The sequence below is a fragment of the Narcine bancroftii genome, chromosome 7 (assembly GCF_036971445.1).
Source record: "Narcine bancroftii isolate sNarBan1 chromosome 7, sNarBan1.hap1, whole genome shotgun sequence".
Lineage (NCBI taxonomy): Eukaryota > Metazoa > Chordata > Chondrichthyes > Torpediniformes > Narcinidae > Narcine > Narcine bancroftii.
The window spans coordinates 47,569,967-47,589,023 of NC_091475.1; the positions used below are offsets into that span (position 1 = coordinate 47,569,967).

A 19,057-nucleotide genomic window follows, 5' to 3' on the forward strand; every position below is an offset into this window, starting at 1 on the left:
AATGGCAGAAAGCTGATGAAAATGAACCTGATTTTATGTTAAAATGCTATAAACCACAATTAATCCTGGTTTTTTCCCCACATTTTCTGTGAGTTTCTAAAATATAAAATGGCACTGCAATTTTACTGTCATCAATTCCAAAAGTTATTAGCTACACTTACTTCTTCTCAGGTGGAATGTAATGAGGATTCATTGGAATCTGAGAATTACTTTGATGATGTCGAGATCTTTCATTGGCAGAAAAAGCTGCATTAATTGCAAAATGTTTCACATAGGATTCCAAAATATTTATAATATTCGTCTGGCATGGCAGCTTCACAAGCTGTCAAAACAAGATCAAAGTTTTATTCTGTGGCCCTGTGGAGTTAAGGCACAAGTACTTGAAAATGCAGAGGCAAAAGGTTTAACAACTTTAACATATATTAGGATTCAAAATTCTTTTTGGAAAAAGTAGTAAAATATATCGGTCAACCCTAAAAAATGGATGACTGTGTGTCATATGCAAGCTGTTCATTATGTAGTCAAAAGGAAGTCATTATGTAGTCATAGTTAAATAATTCAATTTTTTCAATATTTTTCTGACAATCAAACTCAGTTTTTGTTTATTGCATCTTATTACAAGTACACAATCTTTTATCTGGAACCCTTTGGGGACACAGTGTTTCGAATTTCGGATTTTTCCAGATTTTGGAAAGCCAGATTTAAACACACCTGAATTGTGCTGCCATATCCACCCCCAGCCCCTTCCAGTCACGCTGCCATCTCCCCCTCGCCCGCCCGACTCGCGCTGCTGGTATACCCCCCCCCCGCCTGCCCGACTCGCGCCGCCGATCTCTCTCCCTACTTGCCGGAATTTGGAGCTTTCCAGATTTTAGATGTCCGGATAAAGGATTGTGTGCCTGTACAATTAGACCTTTTACTCAAAAGTGAAACACAGTGGTCGTTGCCAATCTGAAATAGAGATAAAAATGCTGAACACTCTCAACAATTCAGATAATGTGTGAAAAAGAGGGTAAAAAAAATGTTTTAGGTTAATCACCTTTCATCAAACCTATAGGGATATAATTAGATTTAAGATGTCGAGAAAACAGGAAACTTTTTTTTTTGGGGGGGGGAGTAGAGAGAACAAAAGCAAGTCTGTTATATGTTAGGTTGGAGGGCAGGTGTGATTGATTGACAAAAGTAGGATGAAAAAGGATGGCAAAGGAATTTGTTCATAACACAAGTTTGGCTGGAGAAGGTATAAATAAGAGAAGCAAAACTGAATGAAATTACGAACCAATAAAGAATAAATGTTGATGACAATTTTCTACACTTGCAATTTTAGGTAATGTGTCACAGGAACAGTGTTGGAGGCTCAAGTCAAGGGTCATGAGGCTGGCAGTTCAGTATTAAGCTTTGATAGAACAGGTGCTCTAGGATATGGTTAGCCAATCTACATTCATCTTTCCCAATGAGAGTTCACACCAGAAGCAATTTGAAGTTCTGTACTAAATTCTTAACAGAAAATAAAAGGCTCCATTCTGGCAACTGTTGGTGTCCTGAACAGAAAGATAGGTTAGAATTTAAAAGATAAGTGCAATGTCCTTTTGAAAGTTGATGGGGAAGGTATCATTCATCTTCGTGGAAATACCCATGAATTTTTTTTTTCCATAGAATTGGAGCCATTTAAAAATACAGGTAGTCCTCGACTTCAAACCCACGCAAGTTATGTCCACTGCACATAAGAATGAAATTTAAAAAATCTTTAGTAAAACTACTGTACAAGTACACATTTTGTATTAAAAGTGCTGCATGCAGTCATCTCCGCTCCCTGTGGCAGCCCAACACCCGAGTCCATGATTTTATTATTTACTAGAACTTCATATATTGAGTATCTTTATTAACAGTACTGTACATATGTTGACGTTCCTCATTAAAGGTTCATTTGTTGAAAAGTCTTTTTAAAAATTGCTATAAGACCTCTTTAAGCCATGCGTGATGGAGCAAGTCCGACTTGGGTCTGAGTTATGACCAATCCTTCGGTCCCAATTACGGTCGTATGTCAAGAACTACCTATACACCAATTGACAAAGAGGTTGGTACCCAACCAGACAAAGAACTGATTTACTAAAATTAACCAAGGAAGTAGCCTTTGGCAGATTCACTTTTATAACACATCCTTTCATCATAAGTAGCAATTGAAAAGTTGAAAAAAAAAAGCAATATTTCATTAAGCAAGTCATACCTTTTTCCTTTTGTTGACATAATAGCAATCATCCTCCAATTTCTTCTTCAGAATTTCAGGAATTTCTATGTTTATGCTTTTCTCTTCCATTTCCTTTTTCGAGCAAGTCTCTTGATCTTCCTTCTATATATTCAAGAAATAATGTACATAATTTGCTTTAATAAGTCTCACAATTTTAGTTATTAATGTACACTACAAAATTCCTGTATTTTCCTTTATGGTACATCAAAAGGGATATTTAATTGCTGTTGGACTAAAAATGATATAAAGTTTAACAAAACATTATTTTCTAACTTTTTTCCATCAGCTTCCAACAGACAAAGGAAAACAGATAGAAGAACTTATGCACGATTATGTTGGGTTTAACCAACTGCTCACAAAGGAATTATGCAAGTAAATCGTTTTTCAAATATATTAGCAAAAATACATTTAGAAATGCACTCAACAACTTCCAACCAGATAGAAAAAAGGACATTTGCAGATTACAATTAAAATTCACAACTATTTTGCAACTTTCTGGAGCGGAAGAATGAGGTACATCATTGTTCATGAATGCACAGGCATTACCAATATTACTTGACAATAACATGCAAGCATCTTCAAAAACCTTTTTTTTTTTTTAAAAATGGATTTCTATGAAATCTGCTTTATTTCTTGCAATTCAAGAAAATTTAACCCCTTCCAGGTCTAGTGAAGAGCCCTATGACATTTACCCTGGTTCCCATTCCATTGAGACAGTAGGACCTGCTGAGTGTTTCCAACATTTTCTATTCTATTTACCATTTCTATTATTTCTTCTGATTCACTGTCATCTTCACAGTCTAATAATTCTTCATCTGAACCATCTACATCGTCTTCATCTTCATCATCGTCGTCAACCTCATCATGAGAAGTAGCACTTAAAGCTTCAAAAGGAAAAAGAGGTTGTAAGTGAACCCGAGCTCAGAGCCAAGCAAAAATTCTGAAAAAGGACAAATTAATTGTACATGAGGAACTCTCAGCACCGCTTTTAGGAATCTTCCCCTTTATGAACAATCGATGGCAAGATGAAAAGAAAAATGTTCATTAGTCACAATGGCATCAATATTTTCATTTTAATCTACAGGAACGCTCTGGTTCCAACTCAAAAGTTCCCATTTAAGAGCATAATTAAGGATGAATAATTCAGAGTATCTTTAGATTGGTTAAGCAAAGTTTATGTCAACAAGTTCATTCCTGTTTTGGGCTCATTTATGGACTATTAACATAATTTGAATACATAGACGGGGGTGCCCTGTGGGTTTCCTGGCCACTGTACGGGAGCCAAGATTTGATTGTTTACATATTATTTGCTGGTGACTATGTTTAGTGGGAGGGGTAGAAAAATCTTCCAAATTAATAAAAATATACTAAAAAGTCCTTTCCTCATTTTCGCTGTAGTGATTGAATGCGAAGCAGCAATGATGGCAATATTATATTAAGGGTATTAAAATAAACAGCTCACTCAGCTACAATTGGCCCGTTTATAATTTTTGATCATCCTTGCCAACTTTGGAACATTAATACAGGCAAACCCCACTACGTGCTGCTTCAATCAACACAAAATCCAGTTACTGTGATTTGGAAAATTGCAACCATTTCCTGTTTTACACTAATTATTCAGTTACAGCGGGATCATTCTGGAAATTTATGGAAAACTCGAGTTACAAATAGATCATGTGAACAAAATATGCGGAAATGACAGTCAGACTCAGTGCAAGCCCCCTATTAAATATGGATTAAAAAATAAGAATCTGACAGTCATAGTAAAAGGAAAAAAATAGCAATTACTTTGGAAGAAAAACTTGAAGTTATTAAACGACATGAAGATGGTGCCAGCAATGTGAAAATCGGACTCAAGCTGGGCTACAATGAGTCAACAGTACACATAATTTTTAGTAAGTACCAAGTATAAAGAACAAGGTAAAGTTGCTCACTTCCTCGAAGCACTCGAAACAAAAGTCCATTAATGATTAAAATGGAGTGGCTACTTCATCTTTGGACTGAAGATTGTAACCGAAAGTGAATACCACTTTGTACAAAAAAAACATTCAAACCCAATCTCTAAACATCTTTTTGATACTTAAAGAAAATAAATTAACAGGATACAGAAACTTTTGCTGCAAGTTTAGGTTGGTTTGACCATTTTAAACATTGAACAAGATTACACAAATCAAGAATGACAGGGAAAGTTTCTAACACTGATAAAAATACTGCTGGAAATTTTCCAGAAATTTTTCAAAAAGGATTTGAATTTGTTGAAGCCACCAAGAATTTTTATCTAAATAAAGATACTAAAGTGGAAGTTAGCTGCAATTTAGAAAAAAGTGATTGTTAGTATAGGAAATTGTATAATGAGGAAAAAAAAAATCAAAATCTGTGCAGTCAAATTTGGACAAATATTTTTCTAAGAAATAGTTTAGTTATTATGTAATTATGAAAAATATCAATCATTTTTATTAACCTTATCAGTTTTGACATTATATGCAGCTAAAAGTTGTTTTTAAAAACACATTTTTATAATTCTTGAAGGACGATCTGAAAGGATGGGATTCATTGTAATTATTCCCATTGATTCTATTTATTGCTTAACGTTAATTTATCTTACAGGAGTAAAAATTGGGACGAATTAATCGTGTAAAGTGAGGTTTGCCTGTATTTTAATGAGGTAAATGCACAATGAACATAACAACGGATGATTTACTTCATTGTATTTTCAAATCCATGCTGTAAAATGAATGTCCAAGCAATATAGTGAAAGAACAATTTTCTTTCTGTGGGACTAATTTTCAATTTCAGGGGTTATTAAACATTCTTAGCTTTTGAACCTTTGACTTGAGATATACCATAGTTTAATGGAGGCAAGAGGAAAGGAATGCATTTTTCTTATTACATTCCAATATCAATTTTTTGGGGAGGGTGGAAATGAGCATTTTTTTTTTTTACTCCATCTCTCATCTGTTGTTATAGTTTAAAAGGAGATGTTAAAAGTTTGCAGTTATGAGGAGAATCCAATTAAGTCAAGAAATTCTATGTTCTTTACACCAGTATTTCAAAAGCTCTGACCACTGGTACAGTGATTCTCATTTATGATTTTGATCAAAACAAGTTACTGATTTCTAACAGCAAAACATGACAACAGAAATTCAAGCACGTTGGTCACAAAGCAAGTAGCTCACATTTTAATCACACACTCCATTGACACTGAAATTAGCATCCAATCACTCTCTTAGTTTCGATCAGTATTCAAATCAAACCAGCAGCCCTCCCCAGAATAAAAACTAACAGCCTGGGCTAATTTACATCCAGCTTGATTTAATTTAAACGGTACCGCTGACAAGTATACCACCATAATCGCAATTTGATTTTTAAGATAGATTTTCCAAAATAATTATAAAATTTATAATAAATGTGCTTGTATCACCAAATTACAAAACTGCTTTAACTTTCCACACTAGGGCAACAATTCTCACATGACTATAGATACAAATATGCCCAATTAAGCTCCACAATGTGCATCATATCATACATTTCTAACTTCTGTTTCCAAGCTAATAGTGAAGAAAGTAAACAAAGGACAAGCTGCCGGACAAGCAAAAATCATGATATTATTCACCTAGAATTTGACAGCAAATAATGACCACTAACCAGTATGTTCAGCAAGTTAAACAGTTCCTCCTAAGTGATAGTAAACATACAATGAACCATTTAAAAAACACTGCAGGTGCAGGAGATTCATAAAAGCAGAAAATGCAAGAAACAGTCAGCAGGTCCTATAATCTAGAGCAACAAAAAAAGCAGCACACTGCTGAAGAAACTCAGCAGGTCAGGAAGCATCTATGGAGGAAATGGAGAATCAACATTTCAGATCAACAGTCCACCTCAGTTCTGAAATACCAGTCCTGAACCATGGACCTCATTTTCCTCCATAGATGCTGGCTGACCCACTGAATTCATCCAACAGTTCTATTGCTAGAAACTTTTTGCTTTTCTTCCCACAAATTGTGCAAGGCCTTCTTCCCTCTTTGAGGATATTTCCTCTCCATGTTAATTGTGTGACCCCCTTCGTTCAAGATTCTCCCACAAAAGAAAGCATTCTTTCTACATCTACCTTGCCGAGGTCTGTCATGAGCTTGTCCATTCAAAGCAAATCCTCAACATTAATTTTCAAACAAGGCTGCTTGCCCACCCTCAGAATCACAACCTTATATTCGAATTAGACATTTTCCTTAAATTCAACAAGAAAACAAATACCTTTTGCAAACATATACTCACAATTTTCAACATTCTCCTCTTTTTCATCAACAGGAAGACATTTTAACACTGAGTCAACACCAGGTAGCCGGCAACAACGTTTCTTTTTCCCTTTGTTTTTCCTAATTATATGAAAGTTAACATTAAATAAATCAGTCTATTGTTAATGAATTCTATTAAACTACAAGCTTGAAGTCTTCTAAGTGTTTGTGACAACACTCGCCTGAGACAATGGAAAAACTCACAAAAGTTACATATTTGAAAATAAAATTTACTTATTCTTTTCTGGTAAAATAGTCATTGTTTCAAAACAAACAGTAATTTTTCAAGATACAAAGGAATAATGCATCATCTTAATGCTTAAACTGTGTTTGTTGTACCATCTACATTGCATTCCTTTTAATCCAATAAAACCAAATATTGCAGATGCTGGAATTTGGAGCAAATGAAAAATTGTTGGAGGAACTCAATGTGTCAAGACAACATCCATAAGTAGAAATGGTTAGTCAACGTTTCAGGTTGGGACCCTTCATTCAGACAGTTAGGATTGTTTATCAGCTTTAACAATTCACCTAGTTAACAGTCAACAACAGTTCAATTCCAGCAGAAGAAAGCTAAACAAATGTCATTTCTTTTTGGTGAACACTTGTTGGACAGTCTTGATGGAAATTTTGGGGAATTTGTGAGTGATTTGTGGTAATGTTTTCAGAGCTCTGCAGATAGCCATCTGAGGCAATGTCAATCAAGAGATGTTTGAATGCACAGCTCACTCAAATTTCTGCATGGCATTGGTTGCAATATTTTTCTTAAACAATTTAACTTGACCATTCATCTTGAAACAAAGCATTTTTTGTCTGAAGTCCTTCAGTCACAATAATAAAAAACCTTGCACTGAATATTTTGGAAAATTATGTTGTGGCTTTGCACTGACTGTAGTTGCTACAAAGAGCATGCATACTCACCTGTTAAGCCTGCAATTGCAGCGTACTTCATTTTGCTTCTTGGCAGCAGATTGTATTGGAAATAAACACGGTAATAGTTTGTTTCTCAAAGAGTAGTTCATCTATCTTTTAAACTGAAGTTCCAAACTTCAGAACAAATTTTAGGTGAAAGATTTATGCAGTTATCTGACCAAGCAGCCAAGAATTTTTCTATAATTATTTTGCAACAACTTTGGGTATGTAATGATGCTTACATCACGTAAATTATTCTTACATGCGTGCCACAGCTTTCTTGGCCAATTTACGCTGTAATCTGCGATTCTCATCCGTGTCACGAAGTACATGATCTTCTGCTGCCCATCTATCCCAGCTAAAGACAGGAGGATAAAGACAGGTAAAAATAAAACGCAACAAAAAAAAAAGAAAATAAAAAAGTTACAAAACTAAAATAAAGTAATTGACCCATTCAATAGCACAAATCCATTTTCAAATATGAAATTGTAATTAATTTGGTCAGTAAAAGAGTTAAGTATATTCAGGAAAAAGGGTTATTCTCCAGGTTTAAAAACAATGTGCAGCAATATTTAAAATAATAAAAATTCTTGCAATACAATTTGAGAAGAGTTAAATTTAGTTCAAACATGCTATGTGTTGAAAATGGAAAGCATTATATTTGACATTTTGAAAAGTATCCTGTGAATAACTGCAAATAAAAAAGTATAAAACCAAAAAAATCTACATGAGCAAATGTTGACTTTTAGTTAAAAATGTACTTTCTATACAAAAAAAACCCTGCCTCGCATACTTTTAGTAACACAGTGTACCCTATTATACTTGAAGATTCTAATGAATTTAGAGTATTTATAAACAAACATTGTTTTTAAAAAATATATAATGTAATCAGATTTACAAGATTACTAAACCTTTCCAAAATAGATACATTATTAATTTTGTAAAGTTACCAAGTATACAATAAAAAGCCACTCCCACTTCTTTGCTCCCATATTGAATTGCTGAAATTCTGCAAAACAAAATTCCATTAATAGCCAGTTCACCCAAGAATAAAATTTAAAACACAAATTTATAGTAAAATTATTGGATGAACAGGAATATTTCAATGGAATTGTCGAGCCACTATTTACCTCAAGGCTGTTTTTTTAATAATATGAATTTAGAATCAGACAACACATCACAACATAAGCATTTTTTTTTTCTTTCCACTGAAAATATTTAACGGAAGTAAAATTCTACACCGTTTATAATCCATGTCACAAATTTTCCAAATCTTAGCCACACTCCAAATATAAAATTTAGTGAAAAATAAAGTAATTCAAGGCGCACAAACTGTTAAATCTTAAGTGAATCCGTGAATTGAATTATTACACATCATGCTTTCTTTATTTACATCAGCAATGCCTGATGTTTAAAACAATTTGAAATCCCAACTACCTTTTGATTAACCAGCTACAATCACTTTTACCTCCCCCATAGAAGATTGTACTTACCCAAATTTCAACAATCTATAATTAAGAGCAGTATAAACGATGCCAGAATTATAGCACATGGCCGTGATCTAAGCTATGCACAAATTTTAGAAATATTTGTGAAAATAAAATTCACATGAAAGTGCTAGAGTAAGGAGGCTTAATGAAATCATATCAAGTAGAATTTCCCAACAATATAATTTGGGATAACTGTTTTCAAATCATATGAGCACATCTATATTAGTCTAGATTCTTCAGGATTATATTGAAATGAAAATCCATTAATTTGAATATTTTAAATATGAAAAATTAAAATATTAAGATAGTGTATGTTCAGGGATTTCCAAACAAACCCTAATCGAGATGCTACACTGAAAAATTTGGACAAAATTATCAAGCAGTTCAGTTATCATTAATAATGACTAACAGTCAGAAAGTTTTTGCCCAAACATGAGAAAGTTATGATCTTCTGCTTCCATCTCTTTTGACAAAACTAAAACACAAGAGGCACATTCGAAGAATATAGAATCCATTTTACAAAAAAACTGTAATGTCTCTGCTTCAAACCCACAAAGGTGATCAGTTAGGATTTTTAAAAACATCTTAGTCTTTGTTCAACAGAAAAAGTGTCCAGAACTACATGTGTAAACAATAAATGCATAGATGGAGCCAACCATTAGTATGAATTCTTTCAAAGAAGACCATTCCATCCAAGCAATTCAAAATATGAAGAGCACATACCAGCAACCAAATTTGATAGAGAAATGCTAAATATAAAATTCAAAGCTTGAGGCTATTCTCCATTCAAAATCTCATCACAATACTGTACCATTTTAGTGTTTTGAATACACTACAAGTATAATGGTTTTCTTTTGACTGATCTCAAAGCAACAGGTTTGAAATTTAGAAAGATTAATTTTACATTTATTTCTTATGTAATTTTAAAAAGACAAAGTGTAATTGAAGGAGCAAATTAAAAGCATTACATCTTTGCAGTAATAATGAGGCTTATTTGTGACTCATCTGGAAAAATTGCAGGAACAAAACTAAAGCAAAAATTAACAAAATTCATATTTCAATTACCAGAGGAAATTTTCCCAAAAATGGAAAAACTGAATGAAGAATCTGTTGAATCACTCCAGCAAATGGATTTCCATAACTTTTTGCAAATTAGATACAGCAAGCCAAGTTTCAATCATGACCTTTGTTAAATGCTCATTAAGGAGTATAAGAAATTTATCCATATTGATTGTTGCTTTTTTAGTTTTTGAGACCTATTAGGCCTATGCAGTCATAAAAATAAAGATTACACAAAAAGATAAAGCACCATTGAAGACGAAAAACATCAATTAATAATAGGAACTGCTCAGTAAAACAACATTATAAACGTGCACCAGGATGAAACCTCTGCAAAAACATTACATGAGCTTTCCATCAGTACAAATATCATACATCACATTTCAGATATGGCAAAGAAAACAATTAGTCCTGGGTCTGGCTATCATCGGAAACACATAAAACCTGCAACATTCAGTCTCTGATAAGGTTTCATCAAATTCAATGCAAGGTCATCAATCTGGTAGAGTTTGTAAATTAATACAAGCAGCAAAAAAAGACAAGTGCAAAACCACACACAGAATTTTTTTTAAAAATATATCTTCCAATATTATTGTTCATTTTATGGTATACAATTTAAACATTATGAATATTTGTTTAATAAACGATGATCTTAGTATCGCTTACTGCCAATGTGAGAACTCTCCAATTTATTCTGTCTTTGTTTTCCTGATTTTTTTTTTCTATTTTGACTACATAATTCCAATTTCAACTAGATTTAACAAACAAGCCCCAGCTCCAATGCCTTGTGATAGCCCTGTCCTTGATTCAAAATTCTTTTTTCTTTGATCATCCCCTCGAAAGTCCCTTTAAACTTTTTGTAACATTAAAATTAAATTTATAAAGAGGCTGTTTAAAATTTTCCTAGTTTCACTTACTACAGGAAGAATACTGTAGTCAAAAGCATTTGGACACCATCAAAGAATAATTTGTGGAGTAATCAAGGGTTGCTTATTGGAACAGTATACAATGGAATTTTCCCAGACACAGACTATTTCATGAAAAGTAATGAACAAAGCCTAACAAAAAATATTGTTGTTAAAAAAAATCCCTAAATAGGTGACCATATGAAAGAATTCAAGATGAACATGTCAGAGCCAAAACACCTCTTTTGAGGATGTCACAAGGAGAGTCATGTATTTCAATTTCCAAAAGTATTTGACAAGGTGCCACATTGAAGTTGGTGCTTAAATTAAAAGTTTCTTGTGTTAGAATGGATTGAAAATTGGCCATTACATAAAAATTAAGGAGTTCAAATAAATAGATCCTTTTTCAGGCTGGAGGGAACCATGTTATGAATACACCAGGAATTAGTTTTTGTCCCTTAATTATTCAGTATTTATAATGAACAACCTGCAGGAGTGAATGGAATGGAATGCAAAGTTTTTGACTTGGTCATTGATATGAAAATAGCCAGAAGGGCTATTGAGATTCTGCAATGGAATAGAGCTAGATTGAGTAACTGGGCACAAGTGTGACAAATGGAATTTAATGTGGGGAAGTGCAAGGTCATATATTTTGGTAAGGAGAGATCAAAAGACAGATTATCTAAATGGAGGAAGACTGCAAACAAATGTAAGCCAGAACAACACACAAATTACAAAATGTTAGCTAGCAGGTCTGACCAGTAGTTAAGGTAAATGTCTTTTTAGTCTTTCTTGCAAAGATATTTGAAGTTAACAATAAGGTTTTCTCAGCATTTTATTGGGAACTGGTGAGGGCACACCTAGAATACTGTGTACAGTATTGACCCCTTATCTAAAAAAAAGCCAATATTATACAATTGGATGCAGTTCAAAGGAGATTCACCATGTTAATTTCTGGATCAGTATCTTTTCTTAACAGTGTTTCATCAATTTTAGAAGAATGAAGATGAATGACTTTATTTAAGGGAGCCTAATTGGGTTGATGTTGAAATGATGAACTAGGAGAATCACAAAGGGACATGGCATCAGAATAAGGGGCATTATTTAAAGTTGAAGCATGCAGAAATTTCTTCATGATTCTCTGGAATTCTCTTCCTTTCATGGGTAACAGGGGACAGATCATTAAGATGAAGATTAGCAAAATATTTAAAAATATCGAGGAATCGAGGGTTGGAAGGAACTGGCACAGAAAAGTAGTTGAGGCCAGATAATTTCTCTGCAGTGCTGCAAGAGAATGATTAACATTCATGGAAATTCTATCCAATTAATTTCATTGTTGCACTTGTGGAAAGACAAGCCCTTCCAACTCCATGGCTGAAGTATTCCATTTCATATTTTGGGTGTGTATTGTAGCTTCATTGAAAAAAAACTTGCCAGATAGATTTATCCATTCACACTAACAATGGCAAGCAGTTTATCTGAGAAAAACAAAGAATTTTCTTACCTTCTGTTCCAGCCATTAAAATGAATCAGATATTCTGGGATTTTTCGGCCTTTCTCATCTCTACTGAATTCTACATCAACAATCTGGAAGTTATAAAATATTACAATCAAAACATAGTTCCATTTTATTTAGCATGCAAACTTATTTTTCAGTAAGAGGATAAAATTCTGTTATATATAACCATCCCCCCAATTCAGCATTTTAAAAAGCCGCACTTAAATATTTTTTGAATCTTGTGATACACAGCTGAATTTTTAAATTTCAATTTTCAGAGACACTTAAGGGCAGATTGAACACAACTTCACTGGAAATTTTAAGTTCAAAAAGGAAGAAATAACTTAATAAGTGGCACTTTCCACTTGTGAACTTGGACAACGGTAAAACTGTTCAGTGATAAATACAGCACAGAAAACCACAAATAATATTACAAGTCCATTACAGAAAAATCCACCAAAGAATATTTTCTCATGGAAAATTCAAAAGACTCCATCTTCATCCGATTAATCTTAATATTACTCACCAACACTGCACCATATATCCAATGAACTTCCTGTCATAGTCTAACTTACCTATGCAATGAATGAGTAACTAGTCAACTTGTGTTGGCTCCATTCCAGAACCTTGATCACCTTCAATCATTAAGTTGCAATACACAGGATCCTTGCAAACGTACAAGTTGAAGCATAAGCTCCAAGTCATCTTTAAGTTAAGAATAGGCCTAATGCTGAACATCCACAAAATAGAGATTCACTGCTGTGCAAGACCTCTCCAACATTAATGATCAACATTTTCAAAACACAAGAAAATGTGAACCATTCTCAATGAATACACAAGTCCAGCATGCAACTTCATCATCACCTTCAGTGCCCCAGCACAGACTTGGTCTGTCTGACAAAGAGAGAAACAATAAAAACCAAGGTTGATATCAAGTGATTCGAATTGAATATTAATCACTTGCAGCAAGATACAATGAAAAGCTTTAATTGTGTGTTATCAAGTCAAGTCAAACGTTATGCACAGCAGTGATTTTCAAACATTTTCTTTCCATTCACTTACCACTTTAAGTAATCCCTATGCCATAGATGGTCTGATTAGTAAGGGATTACTTAAAGTGGTAAGTGAGTGGAAAGAAAATGTTTGAAAGCCATTGTTTTAATCATACCCAATTGACTCATTATGTGCATGGTTTCATGACTCCAAAGGAAATGAGCCAATGACAATTTTTCTCAAGCCAAATATTTCAGTAATAATTGGGTCAAGAGCAGTGGTTCTCAACCTCCCCCACCCCTTACATACCACCTTAACTAATCATAGAGTACCTATAGCATAGGAATTACTTAAGGTGGTATGTGAGTTGAATGGGCAACTAAAGCGGCATCGTCTGCAAAGAGTAGTTCACAGACAAGTTTCTCTTGTGTCTTGGTGTGAGCTTGCAGGCGCCTCAGATTGAAGAGACTGCCATCCGTGCGGTACCGGATGTAAACAGCGTCTTCATTGTTGGGGTCTTTCATGGCTTGGTTCAGCATCATGCTGAAGAAGATTGAAAAGAGGGTTGGTGCGAGAACACAGCCTTGCTTCACGCCATTGTTAATGGAGAAGGGTTCAGAGAGCTCATTGCTGTATCTGACCCGACCTTCTTGGTTTCCGTGCAGTTGGATAACCATGTTGAGGAACTTTGGGGGACATCCGATGCGCTCTAGTATTTGCCAAAGCCCTTGCCTGCTCACGGTGTCGAAGGCTTTGGTGAGGTCAACAAAGGTGATGTAGAGTCCTTTGTTATGTTCTCTGCACTTTTCTTGGAGCCAGCTCTTCAGCGCTTGACGTCCTGCTTTGCGGAAACTGCCAAACTGTTTGGCCTGGAAGTCAGCCTGAAGAAAACTGAGGTCCTCCATCAGCCAGCTCCCCACCATGACTACCAGCCCCCCCACATCTCCATCGGGCACACAAAACTCAAAACGGTCAACCAGTTTACCTATCTTGGCTGCACCATTTCATCAGATGCAAGGATCGACAATGAGATAGACAACAGACTCGCCAAGGCAAATAGCGCCTTTGGAAGACTACACAAAAGAGTCTGGAAAAACAACCAACTGAAAAACCTCACAAAGATAAGCGTATACAGAGCCGTTGTCATACCCACACTCCTGTTCGGCTCCGAATCATGGGTCCTCTACCGGCATCACCTACGGCTCCTAGAACGCTTCCACCAGCGTTGTCTCCGCTCCATCCTCAACATTCATTGGAGCGCCTTCATCCCTAACGTCGAAGTACTCGAGATGGCAGAGGTCGACAGCATCGAGTCCACTCTGCTGAAGATCGAGCTGCGCTGGGTGGGACACGTCTCCAGAATGGAAGACCATCGCCTTCCCAAGATCATGTTATATGGCGAGCTCTCCACTGGCCACCGTGACAGAGGTGCACCAAAGAAAAGGTACAAGGACTGCCTAAAGAAATCTCTTGGTGCCTGCCACATTGTCCACCGCCAGTGGGCTGATATCGCCTCAAACCGTGCATCTTGGCGCCTCACAGTTTGGCTAGCAGCAACCTCCTTTGAAGAAGACCGCAGAGCCCACCTCACTGACAAAAGGCAAAGGAGGAAAAACCCAACACCCAATCCCAACCAACCAATTTTCCCCTGCAGCCGTGTCTGCCTGTCCCGCATCGGACTTGTCAGCCACAAACGAGCCTGCAGCTGACGTGGACTTTTACCCCCTCCATAAATCTTTGTCCGCGAAGCCAAGCCAAAGAAGAAAAAGAAAGAAGATGTGAGTTGAAAGAAAAAGGTTGAAAACCACTGGTAATGCAATAATTAAACACAAGGGCAGGGTAGTATCAGATTGAGTCAGTGAGAGCAGGGTATAAAAGGCAATATCAAAGATAAAAGGCAATATCAAAGATAAATGCAGCTGAAACAGTGCAAGAGCATCATGTTTGCCAAGGAAAGTTTCATTTAAGACAGTGGTTCAACCTTTTTCTTTCTACTCACATAACACTAAGTAATCCCAATGCTATCGGTGCCCTGTGATTAGTAAGGGATTGCTTAAGGTGGTATGTGATTGCGAAGGGAAGGTTAAGAATCACTGCTCTTGACCCAATTGTTACTGAAATAGTTTGCTTGAGTAAAATTGTCATTGCCCCATTTCCTTTGGAATTATGAAACTGCACATAAGAAGTCAATTAGGTACGATTAAAAAAGTGGTTTTCAAACTTCTTTCCACCCACATACCACCTTAACCAATCCCTTACTAATCACAGAGCACCAATGGCATAGGGATTACTTAAAGTGGAATGTGAGTGGAAAGGAAAAGCTTGAGAACCATTTATCTAAGAGCATGACAACAGCAATAGTGAACAAACTGATTCTGGAGAATTGCATTTTCTACTTCATGTACTTTCTGTCAAGCCAGGTATGGGGGGAGGAAAGGGTACAAAGGAAAGCAGTGTGCGGCCAAGGAGGGATGATTCGCTGCTCTCCTGCCCTGAATCGTGCACTTTTCCCCATTTTATCTGGCAAGAGGCATGCACCTCTCCCCCCTCTATCTGCCCTGGGGTGTGCTCTTCTCCCTTCCCACTTAGCCCTTGCGCACATGCTCATCTCCCTCGCTTCAGCCTCGAGTGCGAACACATCTCCCTACCCTCTTGCTCTCAGGTAAGCGCTTCGCACTTCCCCCTCTTGCTGCCCTCAGGTTAGAACTTCTCCTTTCCCCCTCCTCTATCCACCCATGGGCACACGCCTCCCCACTCCTCCCTCAGACATGAGCCTCTCCCTTTCGCCTCTCTGCAAGGGTGGCCATTTCCAAAAAGGACATGCAGTACAAGTGTGAGAAAACTCTTGTGGTGGGGGGGTTGGGCAGAAAGGGGGCACTTATATATTAAATAATGGAGCTCCAGGTCCATCGGTGGTGCGGAGTCATCTTTCTCCTTGCGCCCACACGCTAGTGCCAGCTGGTGAATGCGCAATGGATAGGAGTACCGGGGCCATGAGCATCACTTCCCCCATCCCTACATCCCCAAATCGAGGACATACTAACATCCATTTCGAGGTGGTGCTGGCTGGAGTTCAGATAACTCAAAAGCTGACCTAAAACCAGGTGTCTGGCCACCCCACCTCCATCCCTAGGAATGCGCTTGAGGGTGGAGGGGGAAGGAAGAAGTACATGCCCAAGTGCAGCAAGAGGGAAGGGTGGTGCATACCCGAGGGCAAGTGGGTATGGAGACAGTGCGCACCCAAGGCTGGAGAGAGGGAGATGAGCATGGGAAGGGAGAAGAGCACACCCCAGGGCAGATGGGGGGGGGGGGAAGAGCACGTCCAAAGGCAGATGGGGGGGGGGAAGAGAAGAGCACGCCCCAGGGCAGATGGGGGGAAAGAGAAGAGCATGCCCCAGGGCAGATGGGGAGGAAAGAGAAGAGCACGCCCCAGGGTAGATGGGGGGGGGAAGAGAAAAGCACGCCCCAGGGCAGATGGGGGGGGAAGAGAAGAGCACGCCCCAGGGCAGATGGGGGGGGTAGAGCACACCCCAGGGCAGATAGAGGGGGGGGGGGAAAGAGCACGCCCCAGGGCAGATAGAGGGGGGGGGAAGAGCACGCCCCAGGGCAGATAGAGGGGGGAAAGAGAAGAGCATGCCCCAGGGCAGATGGGGGGGGAAGAGAAGAGCACGCCCCAGGGCAGATGGGGGGGGGGTAGAGCACACCCCAGGGCAGATAGAGGGGGGGGGAAGAGCACGCCCCAGGGCAGATAGAGGGGGGAAAGAGAAGAGCATGCCCCAGGGCAGATGGGGGGGGAAGAGAAGAGCACGCCCCAGGGCAGATGGGGGGGGGGTAGAGCACACCCCAGGGCAGATAGGGGGGGGGGAAGAGCACGCCCCAGGGCAGATGGGGGGAAAGAGAAGAGCATGCCCCAGGGCAGATGGGGGGGGGGAAGAGAAAAGCACGCCCCAGGGCAGATGGGGGGGGAAGAGAAGAGCACGCCCCAGGGCAGATGGGGGGGGAAGAGAAGAGCACGCCCCAGGGCAGATGGGGGGGGGGGGTAGAGCACACCCCAGGGCAGATAGAGGGGGGGGGGGAAGAGCACGCCCCAGGGCAGATAGAGGGGGGGCGAAGAGCACGCCCCAGGGCAGATAGAGGGGGGGCGAAGAGCACGCCCCAGGGCAGATAGAGGGGGGGCGAAGAGCACGCCCCAGGGCAGATAGAGGGGGGGCGAAGAGCACGCCCCAGGGCAGATAGAGGGGGGGCGAAGAGCACGCCCCAGGGCAGATAGAGGGGGGGGGCGAAGAGCACGCCCCAGGGCAGATAGAGGGGGGGCGAAGAGCACGCCCCAGGGCAGATAGAGGGGGGGGGAAAGAGCACGCCCCAGGGCAGATAGAGGGGGGGGAAGAGCACGCCCCAGGGCAGATGGGGGGGGGGGAAGAGCACGCCCCAGGGCAGATGGGGGGGGGGAAGAGCACGCCCCAGGGCAGATAGAGGGGGGGGGAAAGAGCACGCCCCAGGGCAGATAGAGGGGGGGGGAAGAGCACGCCCCAGGGCAGATAGAGGGGGGAAAGAGAAGAGCATGCCCCAGGGCAGATGGGGGGGGGAAGAGAAGAGCACGCCCCAGGGCAGATGGGGGGGGGTAGAGCACACCCCAGGGCAGATAGAGGGGGGGGGAAGAGCACGCCCCAGGGCAGATGGGGGGAAAGAGAAGAGCATGCCCCAGGGCAGATGGGGGGGGGAAGAGAAAAGCACGCCCCAGGGCAGATGGGGGGGGAAGAGAAGAGCACGCCCCAGGGCAGATGGGGGGGGAAGAGAAGAGCACGCCCCAGGGCAGATGGGGGGGGGGGGGTAGAGCACACCCCAGGGCAGATAGGGGGGGGGGAAGAGCACGCCCCAGGGCAGATAGAGGGGGGGCGAAGAGCACGCCCCAGGGCAGATCGAGGGGGGGCGAAGAGCACGCTCCAGGGCAGATAGAGGGGGGGGGCGAAGAGCACGCCCCAGGGCAGATAGGGGGGGGGCGAAGAGCACGCCCCAGGGCAGATAGAGGGGGGGGGAAAGAGCACGCCCCAGGGCAGATAGAGGGGGGGGGGAAGAGCACGCCCCAGGGCAGATAGAGGGGGGAAAGAGAAGAGCATGCCCCAGGGCAGATGGGGGGGGGGAAGAGAAGAGCACGCCCCAGGGCAGATGGGGGGGGGGTAGAGCACACCCCAGGGCAGATAGAGGGGGGGGAAGAGCACGCCCCAGGGCAGATGGGGGGAAAGAGAAGAGCATGCCCCAGGGCAGATGGGGGGGGGAAGAGAAAAGCACGCCCCAGGGCAGATGGGGGGGGAAGAGAAGAGCACGCCCCAGGGCAGATGGGGGGGGAAGATAAGAGCACGCCCCAGGGCAGATGGGGGGGAAGATAAGAGCACGCCCCAGGGCAGATGGGGGGGGGTAGAGCACACCCCAGGGCAGATAGAGGGGGGGGGAAGAGCACGCCCCAGGGCAGATAGAGGGGGGGCGAAGAGCACGCCCCAGGGCAGATAGAGGGGGGGCGAAGAGCACGCCCCAGGGCAGATAGAGGGGGGGCGAAGAGCACGCCCCAGGGCAGATAGAGGGGGGGGGGCGAAGAGCACGCCCCAGGGCAGATGGGGGGGGTAGAGCACACCCCAGGGCAGATAGAGGGGGGGGGAAGAGCA

The 19,057-nt window shown here is 40.5% G+C and overlaps 1 protein-coding gene across 8 annotated transcripts in view; it reads right to left on the reverse strand.

The window, feature by feature from the left end:
- The window catches only part of LOC138738866 (MSL complex subunit 3-like), a 42,933-nt gene that overhangs the window by 22,866 nt on the left and 1,010 nt on the right, over positions 1–19,057 (reverse strand). For 2 of the 8 annotated variants that reach the window (XR_011341829.1, XM_069889977.1), the window contains exons 2-7: positions 12,411–12,493; positions 7,715–7,810; positions 6,521–6,621; positions 3,008–3,132; positions 2,228–2,350; positions 162–322 (exon numbers count right to left, since the gene is read on the reverse strand). Coding sequence is in view for 7 of the 8 variants with exons in the window: in XM_069889977.1 (XP_069746078.1) it covers positions 162–322; positions 2,228–2,350; positions 3,008–3,132; positions 6,521–6,621; positions 7,715–7,810; positions 12,411–12,493 (689 nt within the window). In the remaining variant the exon portion in view is untranslated. Of the gene's footprint in view, positions 1–161; positions 323–2,227; positions 2,351–3,007; positions 3,133–6,520; positions 6,622–7,694; positions 7,811–12,410; positions 12,494–16,441; positions 16,599–19,057 lie in introns of those variants that run through there. The other 6 variants (XM_069889980.1, XM_069889981.1, XM_069889978.1 and 3 more) reach the window with 5 other exon arrangements.